This window comes from Sciurus carolinensis, chromosome 4 (assembly GCF_902686445.1).
Source record: "Sciurus carolinensis chromosome 4, mSciCar1.2, whole genome shotgun sequence".
Lineage (NCBI taxonomy): Eukaryota > Metazoa > Chordata > Mammalia > Rodentia > Sciuridae > Sciurus > Sciurus carolinensis.
In genome coordinates, this window is record NC_062216.1 from 95,450,257 (window position 1) to 95,475,918 (window position 25,662).

The 25,662-nt window shown below is 35.4% G+C and overlaps 1 protein-coding gene and 1 long non-coding RNA gene across 5 annotated transcripts in view; one reads left to right on the forward strand and one right to left on the reverse strand.

The window, feature by feature from the left end:
- The window catches only part of Ergic2 (ERGIC and golgi 2), a 41,955-nt gene extending 24,178 nt beyond the window's left edge, over positions 1–17,777 (reverse strand). Inside the window, exons 1-3 of one of the 2 annotated variants that reach the window (XM_047548359.1) lie at positions 17,634–17,777; positions 8,533–8,675; positions 894–1,002 (exon numbers count right to left, since the gene is read on the reverse strand). In XM_047548359.1, coding sequence (XP_047404315.1) covers positions 894–1,002; positions 8,533–8,638 — 215 coding nt within the window. In that variant the 5' untranslated portion in view covers positions 8,639–8,675; positions 17,634–17,777. Of the gene's footprint in view, positions 1–893; positions 1,003–8,532; positions 8,676–12,866; positions 12,994–17,633 lie in introns of those variants that run through there. The other variant, XM_047548360.1, reaches the window with a different exon arrangement.
- Positions 17,708–25,662, forward strand: part of LOC124982116 (uncharacterized) — a 55,263-nt gene continuing 47,308 nt past the window's right edge. For all 3 annotated transcript variants that reach the window (XR_007108200.1, XR_007108199.1, XR_007108198.1), the window contains exons 1-2: positions 17,708–17,960; positions 23,174–23,242. This is a non-coding gene — a long non-coding RNA (uncharacterized LOC124982116). The remainder of the gene's footprint in view (positions 17,961–23,173; positions 23,243–25,662) is intronic.

Below are 25,662 nucleotides of genomic sequence, written 5' to 3' on the forward strand. Positions count from 1 at the left end.
CATATAGGTTCTGGGTGTCCCTACCACACTGATAACCTGCTTAATGTAGACTACATTTGGAAAATAAAAACTATTTAATTGGTGCTATAAACAAACAAAGTAACAAAAATTTCTTGAAAATTAATGGCATCTAGAACAGTAAACTCATGTTACAGATGGCAGAAATAGGTCCAAAAGAAGTCAACTGTATGAGTTGTCCAAGGTTACACAGCAATTTGCAAATGCTGACCTAATATAAACCCCATGAGAAAAAGAGTATAAATATTATTTCTTTTTTACCAATTATGAAACCAAAGTACATGCAGATAGAGACTTAGTGACTTCCCTAAAGTCATATACCTAGTGAATAACAGAGCTGGAATTTAAATGGAGAACTAAATGTGTCTTCTTTTCTAGTGCAATCTTAATATTATAAACCTGTTATAAGTAATCCATAAAAAAAATCCAAATAAAATGGATAAATGTAAAGTATATTTTGTCTCCAACAGTATTATATTTTCAAAGGTTTAAAAGTGAATTTACATATCAAAATTTATCTTAGATATAATTTATAGAAGTCAAGTTAAAAGTATACACAACTTATCTTTGGATAATTTATTTTTCAGTCCATATGTCAGTAAGATATTTTAAATAATAAAGAGTTTCAAACAATTCTCATCATATATATGGCTAAGGAAAAACACATTCTCCTAAATTTTTATACAAGTATATACTAAATCAGAGACCAGACTAAATGATTTCAAAATGTTTCACTTTAATGCACGTAATTATTAAGAATTTTTCAGGACCATTTCTTCAAAACTAAAACCAAATATAAAAGGTTAGACATTTTTTCAAAAGCCCTGCTTTTAAAATAATTTGAATCTAAAAGTATTTCAAGAAGAAAAAGTTACCTAGAAAAATCCTTGTCTACTTCATATTCATACTTCATCCACGTATCTTGATACACTGAGAATTCCATTATTGTTAATAAAGCCATAGTGGTAAATGCTATTAGAGAAACTGAGAAAAACAACAACAATAAAACCAAGTTAAAAATTTTTAAAAATATACAACAGTAAACTATTTTAACTGAGATTAAAAGATGCAATATAAAAATGTGTCTAACATGATTTGCATTTAAATAAATGCTATGAAATTTTTTTCTTCAAAATGCTTACTATAGACTTTTTCTAAAACAGTTCAAAATGAAAACAATCACAAATATGAACACAAATATCTGAATACTGAGAAAGTATTTTCTTTCATTTTAAGGGTGTCTCTCACTAAATAGAATTTATATGACAAACTATTCTGTTATAAACAACACTGTCAGAGATATAATAAATGATGAAAATAAGCATGCTTACTGGCCAAATTTGAAAATATTCCCCTCAGTATTAAAAAAAATGCATCTATGCCTGCAGCTCAATTTAAAACAAACAAAAAAAATTGTACTACTTTAATTAACAAAACTTAATCATGGGGGCGATCCAAGATGGCGGCCTAGAGGGAGACTGCACCCCCTGTTGCTCCAGAACCCAGGAGTTAAGAAGGGGAGGCATTCCTCGCAAGCACAAGGCCCTGAGTTTGATCCCCAGTACCGCAAAAAAAAAAAAAAAAAAAAAAAAAAAAAAAAAAAGAAGGGGAGGCATTGAGAGACTCGGACTGAAATAGAGCCACGGGTGAGTCTGCCCACTGGGTAAAGCTCGGCCCGGGGGGGGGGGCAGGCCCAGATAGAGGTGGCTTATCGGAGCCGGGCAGGGCAGCCCTGCGCACTCCGGCGGTGGGCCCCGCCCACACAGCCAGCTTCTCCAGGTTCTCGGAACGGAACTGGCCCGCTGGTGAGAGCCTTTCTGACCAGAACAAGCTCCGAGTCCCGGAGCCACTGCAGCTCAGCTTACTCTGGCACGCAAGCAGATTCAGGGTCCAGACAGGGCAGCCAGAGACTTCCCCAAGTAGTCTGGACCCCTGCGGTGGGAGGTGCCGTTCAAGGCTAGCCTCTCGGAGCTGACCGCCCAGGGAGAGACTTTCTACATAGAACCAGCCACAAGCCCCCGAACCAACGGAGAGTCTCGATCCCCAAACAGCCTCTGGGATCAGGGCAGGGCAGCCAGACACCTCTTCAGGCGGCTCTGCCCACTCCGGCTGCAGGCTCTCTTCTCGGGGCGATCCAAGATGGCGGCCTAGAGGGAGACTGCACCCCCTGTCGCTCCAGAACCCAGGAGTTAAGAAGGGGAGGCATTGAGAGACTCGGACTGAAATAGAGCCACGGGTGAGTCTGCCCACTGGGTAAAGCTCGGCCTGGGGGCAGGCCCAGATAGAGGTGGCTTATTGGAGCCCGGCAGGGCAGCTAGAGTCTTCCCAAGGTAGCCTTCCACACTCCGGCAGTGAGCTCCTCCCACACGGCCAGCTGCACGGTGCAGGCCCACAGTGAGAGCATTTCAGCACAGAGCCAGTTCCAAATCGTGGAACCAGTAGGGGGCTAGGGGCAGTTTTCTTCGGATACGCTGCTTTATCAGATTCCTCCAAGACATCAGGCTACTGAAGGCTGGGAGGTGATACACTGGAAATCTACCGGGACACTATAAGCCAATAGCGGAAAACTGCAATATCTCAGGGTCCCACTGACAACTGACCAATATGAGAAAACAAGGGAAGAAAATGTCTCAAACAAACCTAGATACTACATCAATAAAACCCAATGACAGCACAGCAGAAGAAATGTCAGAAAGGGAGTTCAGAATGTACGTAATTAAAACGATCAGGGAAGTAAATGAGGAGATGAAAGAGCAAATGTAGGCATTGAAGGAGGAGATGAAAGAGCAAATGCAGGCATTAAATGATCGCACCAATCAACAGTTAAAAGACCAAATACGGGAAGCAAGAGATCATTTCAATAAAGAGTTAGAGATACTGAAAAAAAACCAAACTGAAATACTTGAAATGAAGGAAACAATAAACCAAGTTAAAAACTCCATAGAAAGCATAACCAATAGAATGGAGCACCTGGAAGACAGAACCTCAGACATTGAAGACAAATTATTTAATCTTGAAAGCAAAATTGGCCAAACAGAAAAGATGGTAAGAAATCATGAACAGAATCTACAAGAATTATGGGATATCATGAAAAGGCCAAATTTAAGAATTATTGGGATTGAGGAAGGCTTAGAGAAACAAACCAAAGGAATGAACAATCTATTCAATGAAATAATATCAGAAAATTTCCCAAATCTGAAGAATGAAATGGAAAACCAAATACAAGAGGCTTATAGAACTCCAAACATACAAAATTACAACAGACCCACACCAAGGCACATTATTATGAAAATACCTAACATACGAAATAAAGACAGAATTTTAAAGGCTGCGAGAGAAAAGAATCAAATTACATTCAGAGGGAAACCAATAAGAATATCAGCAGATTTTTCAATCCAGACCCTAAAAGCCAGAAGGGCCTGGAACAACATTTACCAAGCCCTGAAAGAAAACGGATGCCAACCAAGAATCTTATACCCAGCAAAACTTACCTTCAAATTTGACGATGAAATAAGATCCTTCCATGATAAACAAAAGCTAAAGGAATTTACAAAAAGAAAGCCAGCATTACAGAACATTCTCAGCAAAATATTCCATGAGGAAGAGATGAAAAACAACGATGCAAATCAGCAACAGGAGGCGCTAGCCTAAAGGAATAGCCAAATAAAGGAGAAACCAAATCATGCCAAAAACAAATATGAGTCAATTGACTGGGAATACAAATCATATCACAATAATAACCCTGAATGTTAATGGCCTGAATTCATCAATCAAAAGACATAGACTGGCAGATTGGATTAAAAAGAAAAATCCAACAATATGCTGCCTGCAAGAGACTCACCTCATAGAAAGAGACACCCATAGACTAAAGGTGAAAGGATGGGGAAAAACATACCATGCACACGGACACAGCAAAAAAGCTGGAGTATCCATCCTCATCTCAGATAATGTGGACTTCAAACCAAAACTAGTCAGAAGGGATAAAGAAGGACATTACATGCTGCTTAAGGGAAGCATAAATCAGCAAGACATAACAATCATAAATATCTATGCCCCGAACATTGGCTCATCCACGTACGTCAAACAAATCCTTCTCAATTACAGAATTCAAATAGACCACAACACAATCATACTAGGCGATTTTAACACACCTCTCTCACCACTTGATAGATCGTCCAAACAAAAATTGAATAAAGAAACTATAGATCTCAACAACACAATCAGCAATTTAGACTTAACGGACATATATAGAATATACCATCCAACAAAGAACGAATACACTTTCTTCTCAACAGCACATGGATCCTTCTCTAAAATAGACGATATTTTATGCCACAAAGCTACTGTTAGCAAATACAAGAAGATAGAGATACTACCTTGTACTCTATCAGATCATAATGGATTGAAATTAGAAATAAATGACAGAATAAAAAACAGAAACTTCTCCAATACTTGGAGACTAAATAATACACTATTATACGATGAATGGATAACAGAAGACATCAGGAGGGAAATAAAAAAATTCTTAGAAGTAAACGAGAACAAAGACACATCATATCAAAATCTCTGGGACACTATGAAAGCAGTACTTAGAGGAAGATTTATTTCATGGGGTGCATTCAAAAAAAGAAGTAGAAATCAACAAATAAACGACTTAACACTACAGCTCAAAGCGCTAGAAAAAGAAGAGCAGACCAATACCAAAAGTAGTAGAAGACAGGAAATAGTTAAAATCAGAGCCGAAATCAACGAAATCGAAACAAAAGAAACAATTGGAAAAATTAACAAAATAAATAGTTGGTTCTTTGAAAAAATAAATAAAATTGATAAACCCTTAGCCACACTAACAAAGAGAAAGAGGGAGAAAACTCAAATTACTAAAATTCGGAATGAACAAGGAAACATCACAACACACACGAGTGAAATACAAAACATAATTAGAAGCTATTTCGAAAATCTATACTCCAACAAAACAGAAAACCTCGAAGACATCAACAAATTTCTAGAGACATATGAATTACCTAAACTGAACGAGGAGGACATATACAACCTAAATAAACCAATTTCAAGCAATGAAATAGAAGAGGTCATCAAAAGCCTACCAACAAAGAAAAGTCCAGGACCAGATGGGTTCTCAGCCGAGTTCTACAAAACCTTTAAAGAAGAGCTCATTCCAATACTCCTCAAACTATTCCATGAAATAGAAGAGGAGGGAACCCTCCCAAACTCGTTCTATGAAGCCAATATCACCCTGATACCTAAACCAGACAGAGACACATCGAGGAAGGAAAATTTCAGACCAATATCCTTAATGAACATCGACGCAAAAATTCTCAACAAAATTTTAGCAAATCGCATACAAATATATATTAAAAAGATAGTGCACCACGATCAAGTGGGTTTTATCCCAGGGATGCAAGGTTGGTTCAACATTCGGAAATCAATAAATGTCATTCACCATATCAACAGACTTAAAGTTAAGAATCACATGATTATTTCGATAGATGCAGAAAAAGCATTCGATAAAATACAGCATCCCTTCATGCTCAAAACACTAGAAAAAATTGGGGTAGTGGGAACATTCCTAAACATTATAAAGGCAATCTACGCTAAGCCCATGGCTAATATCATTCTAAATGGTGAAAAACTGAAAGCGTTCCCCCTAAAAACTGGAACAAGGCAGGGATGCCCTCTTTCACCGCTTCTATTCAACATCGTCCTTGAGACTCTAGCCAGAGCAATTAGACAGACCAAAGAAATTAAAGGGATACGAATAGGAAAAGAAGAACTCAAACTATCCCTGTTCGCCTATGACATGATTGTATACTTAGAGAAACCAGGAAATTCCACCAGAAAACTTTTAGATCTCATAAGTGAATTCAGTAAAGTAGCGGGATATAAGATCAATGCACATAAATCTAAGGCATTTTTATACATAAGCGATGAGTCTTCAGAAAGAGAAATTAGGAAAACTACCCCATTCACAATAGCTTCGAAAAAAATAAAGTATTTGGGAATCAATCTCACAAAAGAGGTGAAAGACCTCTACAATGAGAACTACAGAACACTAAAGAAAGAAATTAAAGAACACCTTAGAAAATGGAAAGATCTCCCATGTTCCTGGATAGGCAGAATTAATATTGTCAAAATGGCTATACTACCTAAAGTGCTATACAGATTCAATGCAATTCCAATTAAAATCCCAATGATGTACCTTGCAGAAATAGAGCAAGCAATTATGAAATTCACCTGGAAGAATAAAAAACCTAGAATAGCTAAAGCAATCCTCAGTAGCAAGAGCGAAGCAGCGGGTATTGCAATACCAGATCTTCAACTCTACCACAAAGCAATAGTAACAAAAACGGCATGGTATTGGTACCAAAACAGACAGGTAGATCAATGGTACAGAATAGAGGACATGGACACAAACCCAAATAAATACAATTTTCTCATACTAGACAAAGGTTCCAAAAATATGCAATGGAGAAAAGATAGCCTCTTCAACAAATGGTGCTGGGAAAACTGGAAAACCATATGCAATAGAATGAAATTAAACCCCTATCTCTCACCCTACACAAAACTCAACTCAAAATGGATCAAGGACCTTGGAATCAGACCAGAGACCCTGCATCTTATAGAAGAAAAAGTAGGTACAAATCTTCAACTTGTTGGCTTAGGATCAGACTTCCTTAACAGGACTCCCATAGCACAAGAAATAAAAGCAAGAATCAACAACTGGGATAGATTCAAACTAAAAAGCTTTCTCTCAGCAAAGGAAACTATCAGAAATGTGAAGAGAGAGCCTACAGAGTGGGAGAATATTTTTGTCAATCATACTTCAGATAGAGCGCTAATTTCCAGAATCTATAAAGAACTCAAAAAACTCTACACCAAGAATACAAATAATCCAATCAACAAATGGGCTAAGGAAATGAACAGACACTTCACAGAAGAAGATGTACAAGTAATCAACAGATATATGAAAAAATGTTCAACATCCCTAGTAATAAGGGAAATGCAAATCAAAACTACCCTAAGATTTCATCTCACCCCAATTAGAATGGCGATTATCAAGAACACAAGCAACAATAGGTGTTGGCGAGGATGTGGTGAAAAAGGAACACTCATACATTGCTGGTGGGGTTGCAAATTAGTGCAGCCACTCTGGAAAGCAGTGTGGAGATTCCTCAGAAAGCTTGGAATGGAAACACCATTTGACCCAGCTATCCCACTCCTTGGCCTATACCCAAAGGACTTAAAATCAGCATACTACAGAGATACAGCCACATCAATGTTCATTGCTGCTCAATTCACCATAGCCAGATTGTGGAACCAACCTAGATGCCCTTCAGTTGATGAATGGATAAAGAAACTGTGGCATATTTATACAATGGAATATTACTCCGCAATGAAGAATGATAAAATTATGGCATTTGTAGGCAAATGGTCGAAATTGGAGAATATCATGCTAAGTGAGATAAGCCAATCTCAAAAAACTAAAGGACGAATGATCTCGCTGATAAGCAGATGAGGACATATAATGGGGGTGGGAGGGGTTAGCATTAGGTTTAGGGTTAGGTTTAGAGTTAGGCTAAGGAGAGCGGTAAGAATGAAGGAAAGAAGGACTGCATAAAGGGAAAAGGGTGGGAGGGGTGGGGGGGAAGGGAAAAAAAAAGAAACATCATTACCCTATGTAAACGTAAAAAAATAAAAAAAAAAAAAAAAAAAAAGAAACTTAATCATAAGAGATTAGAAATAGTAAGCATCTTATGAACATTTTATCCAATAAAATATAATCTTTTGTGAAATATGTTATTTTATTACCTCTTCATGGGAAAATAAGTGATATTATTATAGTCATATTATTCTTACAGATGTCACCATTTTATTGAACAAATACTTCTATCTATGAAAGCCACTACTCTAAGCATAACATATAGTAACTTATTTGATACATTAACACTAGTAAAGTAAATACCAATATATCTATTTAATGGAAGAAGTAACTGGTTTTGAGTAACTTCCTCATAGGAAGTGCCAGAGGTGAGATCTTAATCCAGACAATCAAAGTCTGGATCTGAAGTTCTTAACCATTACTCCATGCTGCCTCTCAAACACTAATGTGAAATTTTTACAATGTTTATACTAATTTAATCAAATAGGAATAAGACAGAGTCAACATCTTTATATAACTTCAAACTTCAATTTCACTTATATATTAAAATCTTGTTAATGCAATTATATGTAATTGAAGGGTACCAAATCGTAAAATTGCAGTAATTTATTAAAAATAGACACTGTTAAATGCATGGGGAGAATTGGGTTGGATGTTATAGAGAATATAAATAAGAATAAAACCAGGGCAAACAGTGAGACAAGGACAGAAAGAAGAATTACAAAGTTACTGCAAAATTCATTGATGAGTTCTTCCTCTTGGCTATGTCTCTATGTGTTCTTGATTGGATCACTCAGAAACTATTTACTGAGAGAATTTTACTTGAACTTAAAACTCACCTGTTCCCCCACTGGCTGAAGTCTCTACATAGCTGTCAGGAACCTTTGGAAAGGCATCCAATTCTTTCACCAAATTTAAGGTTTTTTTCCGATTCAGTCGCCTCATCTTCAGGAAAACCTTCCTCTTCCTTCATATAGTCATGCTAAATTAATTAAATAAATTAATTAATCACTAAATGAATCCTAAAAAATGATAAAAGGTTTCTTTTACTTTAGGGTAACTGACCAATGTCCTTAGAAACTTAGTGTTCTTATCCTTCCTTGAGAAAAAAACATTCATACCACTTCTTTCCCCACTCTCACCCTAACAAATGATGGATAATTTACACATACAAACAATACACAGCACAAAAATAAATGAAAAACAACTGTTACATTGTAACATTCAAACATACAAATCAAAATAAAAACTAATTTTTTATTAAATTGACAAAAATAAAACATTCCTAGTAATGGAAGAAAATGAAATAAAACAGACGTGCTCAAACACTGCTAACAAGGATATAAATGGTACCACTTCCCTATTGACTAAATAAATTCCTCTTTAGAAATGGATCCTAAAGTAAGAATCTGGGTTAAGAACAAAAATTTGATTACAAAAATATTTCTCATAGTAGTTTATTTTGTTTTGTTTTGTTTTGTTTTTCGTACTGGGGATTGAACCCAGGGGCAGTCTACCATGGAGTTATAGTCCCAGCTCTTTTTATTTTTTATTTTGAGATGGGGTCTCACTAAGTTGCTGAGGCTAGTCTAGAACTTATTAACTGAGATTACAGACATGTGCCACTGCACTCAGCTATCATATTATTTTTTAAAAATATTTAAGACACAATCAAACTCATGGTCATCCACTGTACAAATTATAGTGAAATAACAGGTCTTGATCTCTGCAACTACTGAAAAACATTTAATGACAAAAGAAAACAGGATACGTTAAGAAAATTCAAAAGCCTTAGGAGTTCTAATTTTATCAGATAAGATACAAGAAACAAGCCTGTACACAAAAATATTAAAAATAGATCATTAGAGGATTTTCATTTTTTATGTAATTTCAAACTTTTAAATTTTTTAAAATAAAATCTTTAAAATTTGGTTGCTTGTCGTTCTTTTTGACTAGTATGCCAACTACATCTAAAATATGTTATAAAGTCAAATATATGAGAAGTGAATTCTCAGATATTATGTAATTTTAATAATACAGTCATCCCTCACTATCCACGGGGGATTGGTTCCAGGACTCCCCACAGATAACAAAATCCTCAGGCGTTCAAGTCCCTTATATAAAATAGTGTAGTACTTGCATATAACCTAAGCACTTCTTGTTTACCTTAAATCATCTCTAGATAAGTAATAATACCCTAATACAATATGTATAGGTAAACAGTTGTATTGTACTGCTTAAGGAACATTGACAAGGAGAAAAGTCTACATTTTTCAGTAAACATACTATTTTTCTCTGAATATTTTCAGTCCAAGGTTGGCTGATCCATAGATGTGAAGTCCCTGATACCACACAACCAGTGTGTATAAATAAATACTACAAGTGATAACAAAGAATTCCCAGATGTCAATGTTGTATTAATAAAGTTAACACAAAATAGCAGAATGAATCCCAGATGGTTGCAGAAGTTACTGTAAGAAAGAGTATCTCTAGAATACAGACTTTATATTAATACAGAATTAATATATAAATAGGCCACAGAAAGGGCATTCATGGAGAAAAAGGAGTCAAAGAAGCAAAAAACTGTCAGTGATCACAAATGACACCCAAATGAGAGAGGGATACTACTGACCAATCCACAACTGAGCTACTGCTATAAAGTGGAATTAAAAGTATTAACAGTTTAGTTTCATTTCTTGAAAACATCCAACTAATTTTCTTTGCTGACTCATTGCTTACAAAGTAACCTTCAGATTATGATTTTCTCAAAATCTAGTAAAATAGATGTGGACAAGAGATGGCGGTTTCTAATCTCCATATCAATTACAAAACTTGTATTCATTTGTAAATTAAACTTCTTGATTAATTGTTGGACATAAGTCATGCCCCTGAGTTTTTTCTGTTCTGAGAAAGGAATCAAATTTATTTTCCATACCTGCTTCATGACACCTGCATTAAGACTAACCCTTCTTCAATTTTACTTGTCCTTTTTGATTAGTTAAATATTAAATATGTTCATGCCTCTTATCTTTAGAATAAAACCCTCCCTTAAACTCAAGTCCAACTCTAACTATAGATTTCTAGCAACATATCTTGAACAGAACATGAGTTGTCTCCATTTATCTATTATGAGTACTTCCTCACCTCATTCTTAACTAAATTTGTTCTCAGAAAGGTCATTAAGAACTCCCTTAGTACTAAATCCAAAGGATATATCTCAGTCCTTATCTAATTTCACCTGGGAAAATAACATGTTCATCACTTCTTTTTCTTTTTGAAAGAGTCAGTTACCTTGTCCTAAGTGATGCAGGTTGAGCACCCAATCCAAAAATCAAAAATCAAAAATGCTCTGAAATCCAAGACTTTTAAACATAGACATGATACTCAGAAAGTTTCAAATTTTGGAGCATTTTGGATGCTCTACTGGTAAACACTATGCAAGTATTTCAAAATTAGAAAAACCGTGAAATCTGAAACACTTCTGGTCTCAGGCACTTCAGATAACGGATACTCAACCTATACTGTACTCCTGATTTTCATTTTACCTTTAATACTCTCTTTGGCTAACTTTGCAGACTCATCTTCCTCTCGGATTCTACACTCGGCCTTCCTCCCAACCTCCACATTTGCCTAAAGTAATTTCCTATTCCTTCAGCTACCATTTGTTGAATCCTCCAAATCTTTCCGGTCAGCCCAAATCCCTCTGCAGACAGATATATCTTCTTGTCTTCTTTTACGTTTTCATTTAGACATCTCAAAGATAACCCAGATTCAAGTCCAAAAGTGAATATTTCATCCTATCAAAGCTGTTTCTCCTCCTGTATCTTCTTAGTTAATGATTAACACCATATATCCAATTGCATAAGCTTGAAACAGGTACATCATTATACTTAAGCTTTTCCTAAAGTTCTCTCAAACCGATTCTCTTCTTTAGGGTCCACTGAGAAGTCCTTAAGTAGAAATCCAGTCTCAACTGCTACAATCTATCTCTGCATTACTTCAACAACCACTAATTTTCAACCCTTCAACTCATTCTCCATACTACTATGAATTACTTTTTTAAAACATCAATCTGATCATACAATATTTCTTTTAAAATACCTGAATAAGTTCCCATGGCACTTACAGTATGAACTCTATCCTAACATGGTTTACAAATTCCTCCCAAATTCAAGTCCTGATTACCTTTCTTCAAACCCAATGCCTTGAAGTTCAAGTTTCAGCTTCAAAAAAGAAAAAAAAAAAAAAAAAAAAAAAAAAAAAATCACATTATATTTTTGAAATGTGCTGTTCTCTCTCCTAAATATTTCCTATTCCTTCCCCAACTCTCACTTGACTATTTACTCTTCAAGTTCCAGTCTACTCATTTCTGTGTAGAGGGGGAAAAAGCTTTCTGCAACCCTCGAAATTTATGAGTTCTTAAAACACTGTACCTTTATCACACTATTTCTAATTACTGGTTTCATTTTCTATTTTCTCTACTAAACTGCTAGGGCAGGAATCATGTCTAACTTGATCTCAACGTCTAGGGCAACAGTTATTCGATAAATATTTATTGAGGGAAGGAAGGAAATTTCCCTGAGAAACACTCCAGAGTAGCACAAATTTCAAATCACAGTGAAGTGTCATACTTCAGTAAGTAAATAAATAAAAACTTAAGATCCACAGGAGAACGATTCTTCAGTTTTGTTCACCACAGTATCCCTAGCACCTAGACCAGTGGGTGCCACATAGTTGGTATACCAATGTTGAGCAAATGAATGAAACAGTAAATTTTACTTCCAAAAGTTTCTATGTTATATTTTCATAAGCTTTGTAAATGCTTTCTTTTAAATTGTATGTAAGCATAAAAATATGGCAAGCAGCTGTTTAGTTTTACAAACTCCTTAAGACCACACACAACCTATTTCAGTACTCTCCTCTTCAAGTTCAGCTTCTGTATCCCACTTGGCTACCACCCAGTCTCTGGTTTCCTCCAAACCATTTTCCATGATTATCATTCTAGAATGAAGGACCCTGCTAATCTGAAAATCTTCCCATCCCATTCCTATTCATTCACTAACCTACTTCCAAGAAACATTTCATCTCTAGTATTTAACACTCTATAAAGTCACTGTTCTGACATGAACAAGTTATTCAATAACTTCTAGTTTTTCTAAAGGCAATCTCTTACCCACTCTCTTTATGAAACCTGACTTTCTCCTGGTGGTAGTTCCTTTCTAATCCTTCACTTCACTTCAGAGACTCATAGGTTAAAGAAGTAATGTGTTTTTCCATCCTTCTCAACCATCTTTCCCCTTCTCAGGTCCACCTTCTGCTGAAAAATTAGTTAACACACATAAAATAAAGTAAGTTTGGCTAACTTTTATGTTTCATGCTAGATTAAATTATTCAAAGTAGTTTACATATTATTTAATCTTCTATGACACTATTTTCATTCTCATCTAGACATGAGGAACTAAGGCAAAGAAGAGTCAAATGATTTTCCCAAGCCCACACAGCTGAGAGTATATAGCTTGGATTCGATCCCAAGCAGCTTGGCCCAAAATCTACACTCCAAACCACAGTACAAACTGACTCACTTCATTATGTGCTGCCATTCCCACTGACATCCACAAGTATTTATAATTCTTTTTAATGACTTTAGCCCTGGATCATTCAATATGCTTCTCTTCTTCCCCATTCCTTCATATCCTTTAAACTCATACTATGCCGTTAATTCACAATAAAGTCTTTTTACTACGTAAGCTTAACAGTTCTTCTATTCCATTACTTTTAACCTATACAAAGTCACTCACAAGCAAGATCATGTTTTGGCTCCTCTCAACTCTTACAACTGCTTTATCTCTGAAATTCAAAACATCATTTACCTCTCTGAATGAAAATAACTATGCTTCAAGTTCTTCATTTTCACTGGTGTTCTCAAACCCTTGAATCCCTCTCAGTTACCCAATTCCACTGCTCCCATTACCACTCTATTTGCCTTTTTATTCAGTTTGGTCACTTTCAAAAATAAGCTTAGAAATGCTTCCTAGAATATGCCACCATTCTGTTAAAAAATTTGTTATTGCTACCTACATGAAAAACCTAAGGACAGGTAAACTTATTCAATTTTAAAATCTGTCCTTGCTATCTGGGATTATTATCTTCATTTTTGTGTGTCAAAATACCCTTTCCTTTATGAAATGATAGAAGTAAACAGGTGTTTTATATATACACATATATAAAATACTAAAAAATACTAAAAATATATAAAAATGTAAAATATATACATATGTGTATAAATAGAGTGAGAGGAGGCTTTTTGTTTGTTTTTTGATATCCTTATTTAGCAAAATTTAAAATGTAATTCTATCTCAGACCTCAAACCTAGGCCTTTTCCCCCGTTCTTTTTTTTTTTTTTTTTTCTTTGTATTGGTTCACAGAATCCAATAATTTAGGAGTCATTGCACTAGACTTGTTTGTTCACTGGTAGGTGCTTTATTTATACCTTAACAATCTCTAGTACCACATTTTCTTCGCTGTCTTACCTACACTGTCCTGTATATTAAAAATCAAAACAAAAACAAACTCTAGGAAGTCAATGATAATGAGACAAAGACAATACTTTGAAAAATTGAATAATAAGAAACCTCCATTCACATTAGAATATAGACATTATCAACATTCAATTTAAGCAGTGTCAAATAGCCTATATTTCATCAGTGTATTCATTTTAATCGAACTACCAGATGCTTTGCCAAAATTAAAATACAGCATTCATGAAACTTTTCATTGTTTGCCCAAGTTTCATTACCTCTCCAAACAAAACAGGAGAGTCTGTTACCCAAGTTTTCTAAGGCAACATCTATTTATAATATATATTTAGCAATGAAAAATATTTAATTAGTTAATACAAATGTCCATCATGTGGGTTGATCTGTGTCCCTCCAAAAGATGCTGAAATCCTAATCCCTGCTATCTGTGAATGGGCATAATTTGAAAATATTTGAGTCCTTTCAGATATAATTAGTTATGATGAAATCATATTGGATTATGGTAACTCAAAACCTAAAGACTGATGCCCTTAAAAGAAGACCATGTGAAGACACAGATACCCAAGGGAGAATGCCATCTAAAGAAAGAAATTAGTAATAAAAAGGTGCCTATACAACTGCCATGAATCTGGGAAGACGAAATTAAGGACTCCTTCCTGGAATCTTCAGAGGGAAGATGGCCCTACCCACTCCTTGATTTTAGACTTCCGGCCTCCAAAACTGTGAAAGAATAAATTTCTTTAGGCATCCCAGTTTATGGTAGTTTGGGAAGACAGTCCGAGGAAACTAATATGAGTCATTAATAGGAATGAGAAAGGAGGTATATTATTCAGGTCACTACTGAGCTTCAGAAATAAAAGTACAACCTACCTACAAATTTAAATTACTTGACCTTACTGTATTTAGAATACAGTAAGAACCATTTTATAAAATAGCTTAGTCTCACTTTACAGTGAACACGCCTCCTCCATGTACTTAAACCATTTTACTTTAAAATACGGGCCTTTTATAACAATTCAATGTTATGCTTTAAAAGTTATTTACTTCAAAATAATACAAATAATCTTGTAATGTTCTTCGTAATAAAAAGATTTACTTGGAAGACAAGTAAGATGGTACACATATAAGTTTCGATCCAAAAAAACGTGGATTGTCATCCAGGTACTTACTAGTTCTGTAAGAAATTTGGAAAGGTCTCAATATCTCAGAATCCTCTCAAAAATTTTATTTCAAAAGGAGGGGAGGTGAACATAATGGTTACCTCATAATTTTTAATCAGGATAAAAATCAGGCATTTAGTCAATGTTTTCTAATTCTCAGAAGAAAAGGAAAAACTTGTAAGATATTTGAGATTTAGATGCTAAACTCAGAGGAAAGTAGGGAAGTATATGAGGTAAGTAGATAATTTCATAGAGGATGGTATAAACTGATAAAATAAAAGCTGAGAAAAAGTGATTGTAGAGTCATAGCAACAGAACACTATGGAAGTACCTAGTGGCAATAAGAGCAAGATCAAGTACAATCCTCAAAAAATAGCTGGACTATAGTAGCTACTTTTAAAAAGTGTACAAAATTAAAGTAAGGAAGTATAAGGAACTTAAGAATGAGGAAAGAAGGTCAGCAATGCAAGAAATATATTCACAATAAAATGAAGGTTCTTAAAAGCAAGAACATGCATTAACAAGGAACCAAGAAGGGCAACAAGAATCTAGATTGTAATAAAACTACATGAAGAAGTAGAAAGGAATAATCTGTGCCTTAGTAATTATGAGAGAAAAACAGTTTAAGAGAAGAAGTAACTGGAAGAGTTTAAGGTCATATTAAGTAAGTATAATGAAGAGTGTTTAGTCACTTTGGGGGATCAGAAAGAAATTATTTTTAAAAGTATCTTCTTCAGTCTATGTTTTGATTAAGTACCAAGGCAACACTTGCAAGTAAACAGTTAGAAGGTGGAAATAAAGAAATAACAAGAGCTAACATTTTCTGAGTGCTGACCCTATAGCAGGAATTGTCTAAATGCTTTGTGTGTTTTAAACACATTTAATCCTACAACCTCCCTATGAATTAAATATGACTATGTTATTATTCCTATTTTACTTGGGAGGAAACTAAGATATAGAGAGGTTAAAGAATTGGCTCACTATGACTTTAAAAGACAAATAAAATAAATACTGGAAAACCCTTAAATAAAATGTATAGTGGGCACAGACTGCATAGAAGTGACGTCTATTAAAAGTGAATTTCATTTCTTCCGTTTCAGTCACCAACTCCCAGAGAAAAGAAATTTGTCTTTTTTCCAATTTGCTGTTATCCTAGTTCCAGACTGATTTCCTTTGAAAACTCTTGAAAACTTGATATATTTTTCGTACTATGAAGCCAATACAGTTATGTCCTGAAGTTTATCATCAATTAGAAAAGGGAAAAATATCATGGAATTTCTGTTTCTCTGTTATTCTTCTAAGAATACTGGAGTAATTACATTAACTTAACCTAAAGATGTCAATAAACAAATTCAGTAAATAACCGTAAGTCCTTTAGTGAACAAATGTAGACTCATGTCTTTATAACTGTAAAGTTCAATATATCAGACTAAGCAATTAATTGAAATACTGAAGTAAACTTTAAACAAAAGAAATTTTTGTTAACTGTATCTTTAATTGTTTCTGAAAGTCAGGCTTGCAACATTTTTAACAGACAAAACTTTGCCTTAAATCTTGAGGGTACTAAATCCTAAATGTAAAAGTTATTTAAATGTATTTTCTCATCTCAAACAATGGTCAGCTCTATACTACGGTAACCACTGCAATTCTCTACGCGAGTTGACAAATTACCCTCCCAGGTTTCTTGAACTGAGAAAAGTATTCGCACTGGGACCTGTCTCCCCTAGCATCTTGCCTTGTCCTGCTCCTTTCTCATTTTCCAAAACTGCGTGCGAAGGCGTGGCCAAAACCTTCTTTTTTAAAAAGAGCAACGTGCTACCAAGAATGTGGTATTTGGCAGTAGGGAACCAGACACCTGATAAGACCGGGGACATTAAGAGTCTGGTCTTCAGGACGCAGGACCCTACTCGCCTGGGGACACAAGAAGTCACCTGGCACTGTGAGAAGCAAGTAGTCAAAGTCGGAGCTATGGAGGTAGCACCGGAACTACTTCTAACTGCAAGAGAGCTCGAAGACACCTGGGGCAGAGAGAGGGGAGCTCCTAGTCGCAGCGCTGCCCAGGGTCCTGCCAGTAACGCCCCCGGGAAAGGTGGAGTGGCTCTTCGGTCTGGCCTGCTCTCCAGAAAGAGATGAAGACAGGGACCTAAACTAACGCCAGGCTCTCAGTCACCTTAACCGCTTTCACGCCCGAGCGGCCCTGAAACAATCAAGGGAACACCACCCAACGGGGTTTCAGTATTTTACCTTGTGTTACGGTCCCAGTCGACCGCCATGTTTCACAGAAGCCCGGGCCGCCGGGGCTCCCATGTAGCCGGAAATATCGCGATAACAAAAGCGACTATCACCACTGAAAACGTCAGAAGGGAGACCAAGTGGAGTTCTCGCGATAATTCCTGTGCTTACGAGTTGTTTAGTGAATCAAAAGGCGTGGTCTCGGTGAAAGGGGCGTGCCTAAACTGAAATGGAGACGTGTTTTAGGTGTAATTGTTGACCAATCCGGAATCTCCTCCTGCAAGAAGGGAGAGGTTGTCTTCGACTACTGAACAAATACAGCCTATCTCAGCTTCTTGGGTTGGTATTTCAGTACTGGTGAGAACTTTGGCCGTAGAAATTGTCCCTAGCAAAGTTAGCGCGAGGCATTCCATTCTCTGCGTGCGCCGTGGCCTTTGTCTTTGCGTTCTTTCTTCCCTGGGTCAGGAATACTTAAACTTTTCCAAGCATGGCTAATGTTTTAAATTCATTCAATGTTTTTAATGTTTTCTACAATATAGGTTCCGTAAGAAAGCGCGCCTGACTTCCTCACAGCCCTTCGCCAACACTTGTTCTTCCCTTAAATATTTGTTCAGAAAGAAAATTAATGCTTCATCTTTTCCTATCTCTTCATAGTACAGTAAGAAAGGGGGGTTTGAAAGAAAGGTTAATTAGGAACTACTGGAGAGTAATCCCGTCCCAGCCACCCTTTTACCCATCTATTATCAAATGCTACAAGCAAGCTATGAAATTTTCATTTTCTGATTAATTGACCAAAAAAGCTATCGAAAGCTTAATTGTGACTAATACACGACACTGTTTTAAATGTTTTATCTGCCTTCTCATTTAATCCTAACAACACTCCTGTAAAGTAATACCGTTATTTACCTATTTAAAAGTAAGGCGTTTGAGTTAAGAAGTATAGGGGAGTAGTTCATAGCTCTTTCTCTCCCAAAGCTGTTTTATGTAGTGAATTAACCTTTAATGAACCATGAAATCTTATTACATTGAAATTCTCCCCAAAGAAGGGCAGATGAAAATTTCTAATGATACATTTCCATTTCCATACTTTCAAGGTTTTCCAATTAAATGAATTTAAAGTTTCCACTTCCTTAACATTTAAGAAGAAACGTTTTTTAGAGTTAGAACATAGACTCTGAAGTCAGGATTTCCTAGGTTAAAATTCAGTTCAACAACTTTCCTGACATGGGGCATATTATTTCCTGTTTGTGTCTCCCATTTCCTCACGTGTAAAATGGGTTGTTATGAACATTAAATGAGTTTATATATGCCTAAAATACTCTATCTTGGCTATAAAAACATCAGCCATAACCCGGACGCCTTTTTGTGGGACTAAGACTGGATTGGCTCTTGCTTGGATGGAGGCTGGCAGTTCACTTAATTACACCTGATCCCTATTCTTCAGAGTAATCTACTTTGGGGTAACAACTACCCCATGAGATTTGGATTTCCCAGTATAGCAAAACTAATTTGACCGTGCTATTTAATAAAAATAATAATCTAACAAGAAGACTAACAACTTCCTCTGAAAATTGAAACCCTGCTGGACTTCTATTTTATTGGTGCTGAGGTTCAAATCAAGGGTCTGTGGAAACACATGCTCTACCACTGAACTTCACCCCAGCAGAACTCTGCTTAACTTTAAAGAGAGGTTATCAGTGGGATAATATTTGGAAAATAATTTGCTTTTAAAAAACAAACGTTCTACAAAGCATTACCTGCAGAAGATAGGTTTTAAACTGTTTCAAAACCACCCATATTTTAGTAAAGATACTCAAAACATGTTTTCATGCCTTTTTTTTCTTTTCCATTGTTTGAGTAAAAGTTTTAGCAAGTAAGCAGCAAAACTAAAATAAATGTTTTTTACTATACAAATGCCCACAAACACCTCAAAGTCAGTATCTCCCAAGTGGATTTTATAAATTATCCCCAAATCTTGTCTTCTCCTCTGTGCCTAGAAAATATTATCACAAACCTCAAATTCAGGTTAGAATCCTGGGTCTCCTCCTTCTCCCCAGCTGCCAATTCCAATGGCCACTCAGTTTTATCCATGAGACTCTCCTACTCATACTACACACCTGGCCCTCATTACCACTTTATCCACAGTTGGTTGTCAAGGTTTTATTCAAATTATATATTTAAATTTTTTAATATTTTAATATTACATTCTTAATCTTTTTTCTATATGCCAGCTTGGGAACTGAAAGTCTTAAATTACTTTTTCACAGGAGAAGTTTATATTTTGTATATCAGCTGTTGAATACTTTTGGTTCATGCACTGAGGCAGTACCTGCCATCTAATACCTCTGTTTCAGTAGCCACCCACTAATATCTGTAAAGCATTTATGTACAATATTTCAATATGGTTGTTAGGCTCTGAGGGACCACAGATCCATCAATTGCACATGTAGCCTCACCACTCTTGAAACAAATATTCATTGAGTACCTTCTATATGACAAGTGATATATTAAGTACTAAGTAGGTAGTGATGACAAAGTGAATACTTTTGCCCTCATGGAATTTTTCTACATTGGGGTAAATAGGCATCAAATAAATAACAAATATATGACTGTAGTTGGTGTCATTTACCTTGATAGCTATTAATACATTATTATGTTGTTAATAATGTATTATATGTATTCAATATATTTTACAAGTCTCCATTATCTTTCAATATAAAAATAATCAACATAAATACATATTTCATACCATACAGTTCTCTATAAATTAATTATAATAGTCAAACCTGGCATTTTTATTTTCACATATTCTTTCATTATTGTTCTCTTTTCATTTTGTATCACATGTATTTCATTTTTTTAGTATCTTCTATGACCTCTATATATTTAAATAAATTTCCACTCTTTATATTTCTTAAAACTTTTAAATACATAACTAATTTCAAGCTAAAAGCATATGGAAATCTTTAAGTGTCCAAAACATAATAAATACTTCAATGTACTGTATAAAGTTAAAAAGAAGCAACCTATATTTAGTTCACATGCTGTAGGCAAATTTTTATTTCAATAATGTGACACAAATGCTCAGAAATCTTTAACACCTGTCCAAACTCAAACACCTTTGCAATCAGTCACATAGCATATTTCTTCCAAAATCTTTCAAATTCAAACTTCTTTCAAACATTGTACTGGCGTCTGGAAACTCCAACCTGTTCTCCCAGAAGAGCAGACCTTATAGTATTCCTTATAGCAATCACTACCTCATTTTTACCTGTTCATGCTAATATTTATAAATTAATGAAACCCAGCTAACCTTAGAGGAGACAAAGACAAGTATATTTGTATGTGTGTCTTCATATATGTGTGATTTTTATGTAGATGACAAATTTAAATTGTAAAGAATACAAAAGCCAAGGTGTTATGAGTGAAAAATAAGAATCTGTCTGCAACTGAGCAGAGCCGAAGATTTCTTTTTTCTGTTTTCTGGTATGATTAAGTAACTTCAGTGTTGAACTAAAAAGGCAAAACAGTTTACATTTTATGTCTGAGAAATATTCCTATGGTAAAATTTTGTATATTGTAAAAAATACATTATACGGCTAGATAAATAATAAAATAAAAGCCTTCCTAATGATCAGATCTGAAGATGCTTTGACCAAAGATGATGAATAAGCATATATTATTATTGTTTTACAGGAACTAACTTGACAAATATTCCTTTTTATTAAAAGTTAATTTTCAAAGTAAAAACCATGTTACTAGTAGTGAGGTCCCTTTCCTTTCTGGGTTTTGGAAGGAAAAAGCCAATAATAAACATTTCCCTTGTTCTCTATACTCTTTCTCATAAACTTGTTATTTGGAGAGTAGACTCCAAATAACTCCCTTTGAAGATCTGACTCCTTGCCACAGGCCACAGACTGGGGCCTCTAGTATCACACTGTCAATCTAAATAAGTGGGAGAAATTCTCCAAAGAACAATGATATTTATTTAGGAAAATAGCATTGCAAAGGGAATACGTGTGCTGTAGAAAACTATGGGCATGGAAAGTTCAGGCAGGAGGAATATTTTAAAGGCAAAAGAAGAGATATTTATGTAAGCTACTTGGATACAGAGTTCATTGGTCTGAAGACATTAGCTCATTGGTGGAGGTACCCTTGCTGTGCAAATGTTCTCTCCAGAGTATCTTCGTTGAATTAGTGCAGTCTTAAAGAATATAAAAGATAAACTTTTTTTACATAAATCTGTGTACATTTCCAAGGTGGGACATGTGTAGAAATCTCTTGAAAAAAGAGAAAAGTCCTTGAGGAAGTACATATCTCAGACAGGTGTCTTGTGCTTTCATAACCTCCTGGACCTAATTTTGCCCAAGTCTAATAAATATTGCATCTTGATATCATCAGCTTTCACAACATCCACCCTGTAAGGGTGATGCTCTGTAACACAGTGACCCTTGGCCCTCTCATAATAGTAGAGATGGGGACAACTGAACTTTATGTAGGAGAAGATATAAATTTCTTATATCATAAGCCAAGTTCATACTGAAGGAATGCACAGAAAACCATCAGAATTTTCCATTCTGGGGCAAGAAGTGGGAAAATGTGAAGCTAAAAATCAGTATCATGTCTACATATTTCTGTGTATAACTACACATACACACTCACATACACACACAAATGTAGGCTTGGTTTAGTTAAACTGTATGTTTTGTTTAAGAAGAATTGAAAGGACTGTTAAAATTTTAAAGGTTTCTTTAGCAGCAGTCATAGAAGACACTGGCTTCTTCCTTGCTAACTCGAGGACTTCTAGCTGTTTCATTGTAAGCCTGCTCAAGAAACCCCGTGGAATCTCATGGGGCAAAGCATCTTTTTGTTCAAATACTCCTGATAAGGAGGGTAAAGACACTGAGATTCCTGACCCCTTGCATGAGATTTATTTCCCTGAGAATTTTATACAGGTTAAGTATCCCTTGTCTAAAATGCTTGGGACCAGAAGTGTTTTTTCAGAGCTTTTCAGATTTTGGAATATTTGTAGATACAGAGTTGAGCATCCCTAATACAATAATCCAACATGTTCCAAAATCCAAAACTTTCAAAGCATTGTGTTAGGTGTATAACATGTATAATTTTCTTTTTCTTTAGGCTTCTTGAGATTCACAATGTTATCTGATACAAATCTCATTCATTGCTGGACATTCATTGACTCTCTTTGTCTGGCAACTCATGTCATTTAGTTCTAGGAAATTTTCTCAACCAGTTTTCTGGATGATTTTCTCCCCTCCTTTTCCTCTGTTTTGTCATTATTGAAACTCCTATTACTGTTATGTGGGACTTCTTGAACTATTAAAAAATGTTAACTAAAGGAAATGAGAAAAGGACAACAGTGAAATAAAAAATTATTCCCTTTTGCTTTTTACAATTATGGTATCATTTTTAATTAGCACTATTTCTTTTGCATTTATTTTTCAAAAGGGTGACAAAAACAAAATTAAAAGAAAGGGATTTGGGAGAGACTTCTGGCTACTTACGTAAATTCTCTTCTCTCTGAACACCAGAGTCCTAGACCGTAAATCCAAATGAAGAACTTGGGATTCCCAAACGTGGCAGATGGGATAGTCATAATTGTAAGTAAAAAGTATTGAGTACATTGAATAGGACTTCTGTGAAAACAATTTGACCTCTTTTCTCCCTTCCCTTCCTCCCCTCTCTTGGAATGAGTGTAATGGCCTTGACCCAGCAGCAATTTTATGAGTTCATGAGGGATAGTGGAAAAGAAAGATAGAGGCCTCAGGCCCTTATGACTCTTTAGAGCTGCTTGGTAGTCCTATGTTTCCTGCTGCCAGACTTCATTTAGTAAGAGAATAAACTCCTGATTCATTCAAGATACTACATAGGTCTCTTTGACCAATAGCCAGCATGTAATTCCTAATGAACTCAAGAAAATTTGTATCATTTTCAAGCTTTCCAAGAACAGAACCTCCCTTATTATGTACAAGTCTTATTTTTAGTTCCACACATTTAATTTTGATTCACATGTTCATGTGTGTGAATGAAACCAATCCAACACCAGTCTCTCCATGTTTTTAGTTTCATCTCCCTAGTCCAAACTCACACTTGGCATGTTGTATCCTCTGAAGACACTTATCAGCAGCATGGTATAGTGATTAAAGTCTGCATTTGGTTAAACCTGTGTGCTAATTCTGCTCTGACAGGAACTGTTTGATATAAAACAAATAATGTCTCCGAGCTTCAATATGTACTTTGGTAAAATAAGAATGATAATTCTTTTCTCATTCAGTTGTGCGTAGAATTAACATGTGAAACAATGAACACAGAAAACTATTACAGAAGCCAAATGGGATCCTCACTCCCAGTTAAATCTTTAGCAGGATGTTTTAATCTAGAATTTTTCCATTTGTTTTGTCTTTGCAGTACTGGGAATAGAACCAAGGGGCATCTTATCGCTGAGCTGCACCTCCCAGTCCTTTTTATTTTTTTATTTTGAGAACAGGATCTCACTAAGTTGCTCAAACTGGTCTTGAACTGCAATCCTCCTGCCTCAATCTCTTGGGTGCTGGGATTACAGATGTAATGTGCAGTTACACATGACTTTTTTCATGGATTTTTTTAACCAATATATGTGAACATAAAAGTTGTACATATTAAATGGGGTGCCATGTAATATTTGATACATCTATACATTGCAGCTTGATGTTAAAATTATATTTAACATATTTAGCTACCCAAACATTATGGTAAAGTCTTTCTTCTTGAATTTGAAATATACAGTATATTACTGTTATCTGTAGTCATCAAGCTGTACAGTAGTACACCAGAGCTTCTTGCTTCCCTCTTAATTGCAGCTTAGTTCTCATTGATCAACTGTTCTCCATCCCTCCCTGCACTCTCACTCTTCACTGGCTTCTAGTAATCACCAATCTACTATTACCTTCTATGAGATCATCTTTGTTAGATTCCATATATGAGTGATATCATGCAATGCTTGTCTGTCTGTGCCTAACTTTTTTCATTTAACATTCTTTCCAGTTCTGTCAGTATAGTTGCAAATGACAGTATTTCTTTTTTTAATTTAATTTTTTCATTTGTTCTTTTTAGTTATACATGACAGTAGAGATAATTTTGCCATATTTTTACAAACATGGAGTATATCTTATTCTATTTAGGAACCCAGTCTCATGGATATACATGATGTGAAGATTTACTATCGTGTATTCATATATGTACATGGGAAAGTTATGTCATTAATTCCACTGTCTTTCCTATTTACATGCCTTCTCTCTTCCCTTCATTCTCCTCTAATCCACTGAACTTCTATTCTTCCCCTCCCCCTATGTATGTTAGCAACCACTTATCAGAGAGAACATTTAACTTTTGGTTTTTTTTTTTGTGATTGCCTTATTTCACTTAGCATGATAGTCTCCAGATACATCCATTTATCATCAAGTGCCATAAAGTCATTCTTCCTTGTGACTGACTAATATTCCATTGTGTATATATACCACATTTTCTTCATCTATTGATCTGTTGAAGGGCACTTAGGTTGGTTCCATAGTTTGACTATTGTGAATTGAGCTATTATAAACTTTGATGTGGCCATATTTCTATAGTATACTGATTTTAACTCCTTTGAATATATACCAAGAAGTAATATAACCTTGTCAAATGGGGGTTCTATTCCTAGTTTTTTTGAGGAATCTCCATACTGCTTTCCAGAGTGGTTACACCAATTTGCAGCCCCACCAGCAATATATGAGAGTACCCTTTTCCCCATGTCCTCACCAATATTTATTGTTATTTGTATTATTGATGGTTGCCATTCTGACTGGAGTGAGGTGAAATCTCAGTGTGCTTTTCATCTGTATCTCTAATTGCTAGAGATGTTGAACATTTGTTCATATTTTTTCTTTTGAGAATTGTCAATTTAGTTCCTTTGCTCATTTATTGATTGGGTTATTTGTTTGTTTGTGTTGGTGTTAATCTTTCTGAGTCCAAAAAATTCTTTCTAGCCAAGGTTCTTGGATTG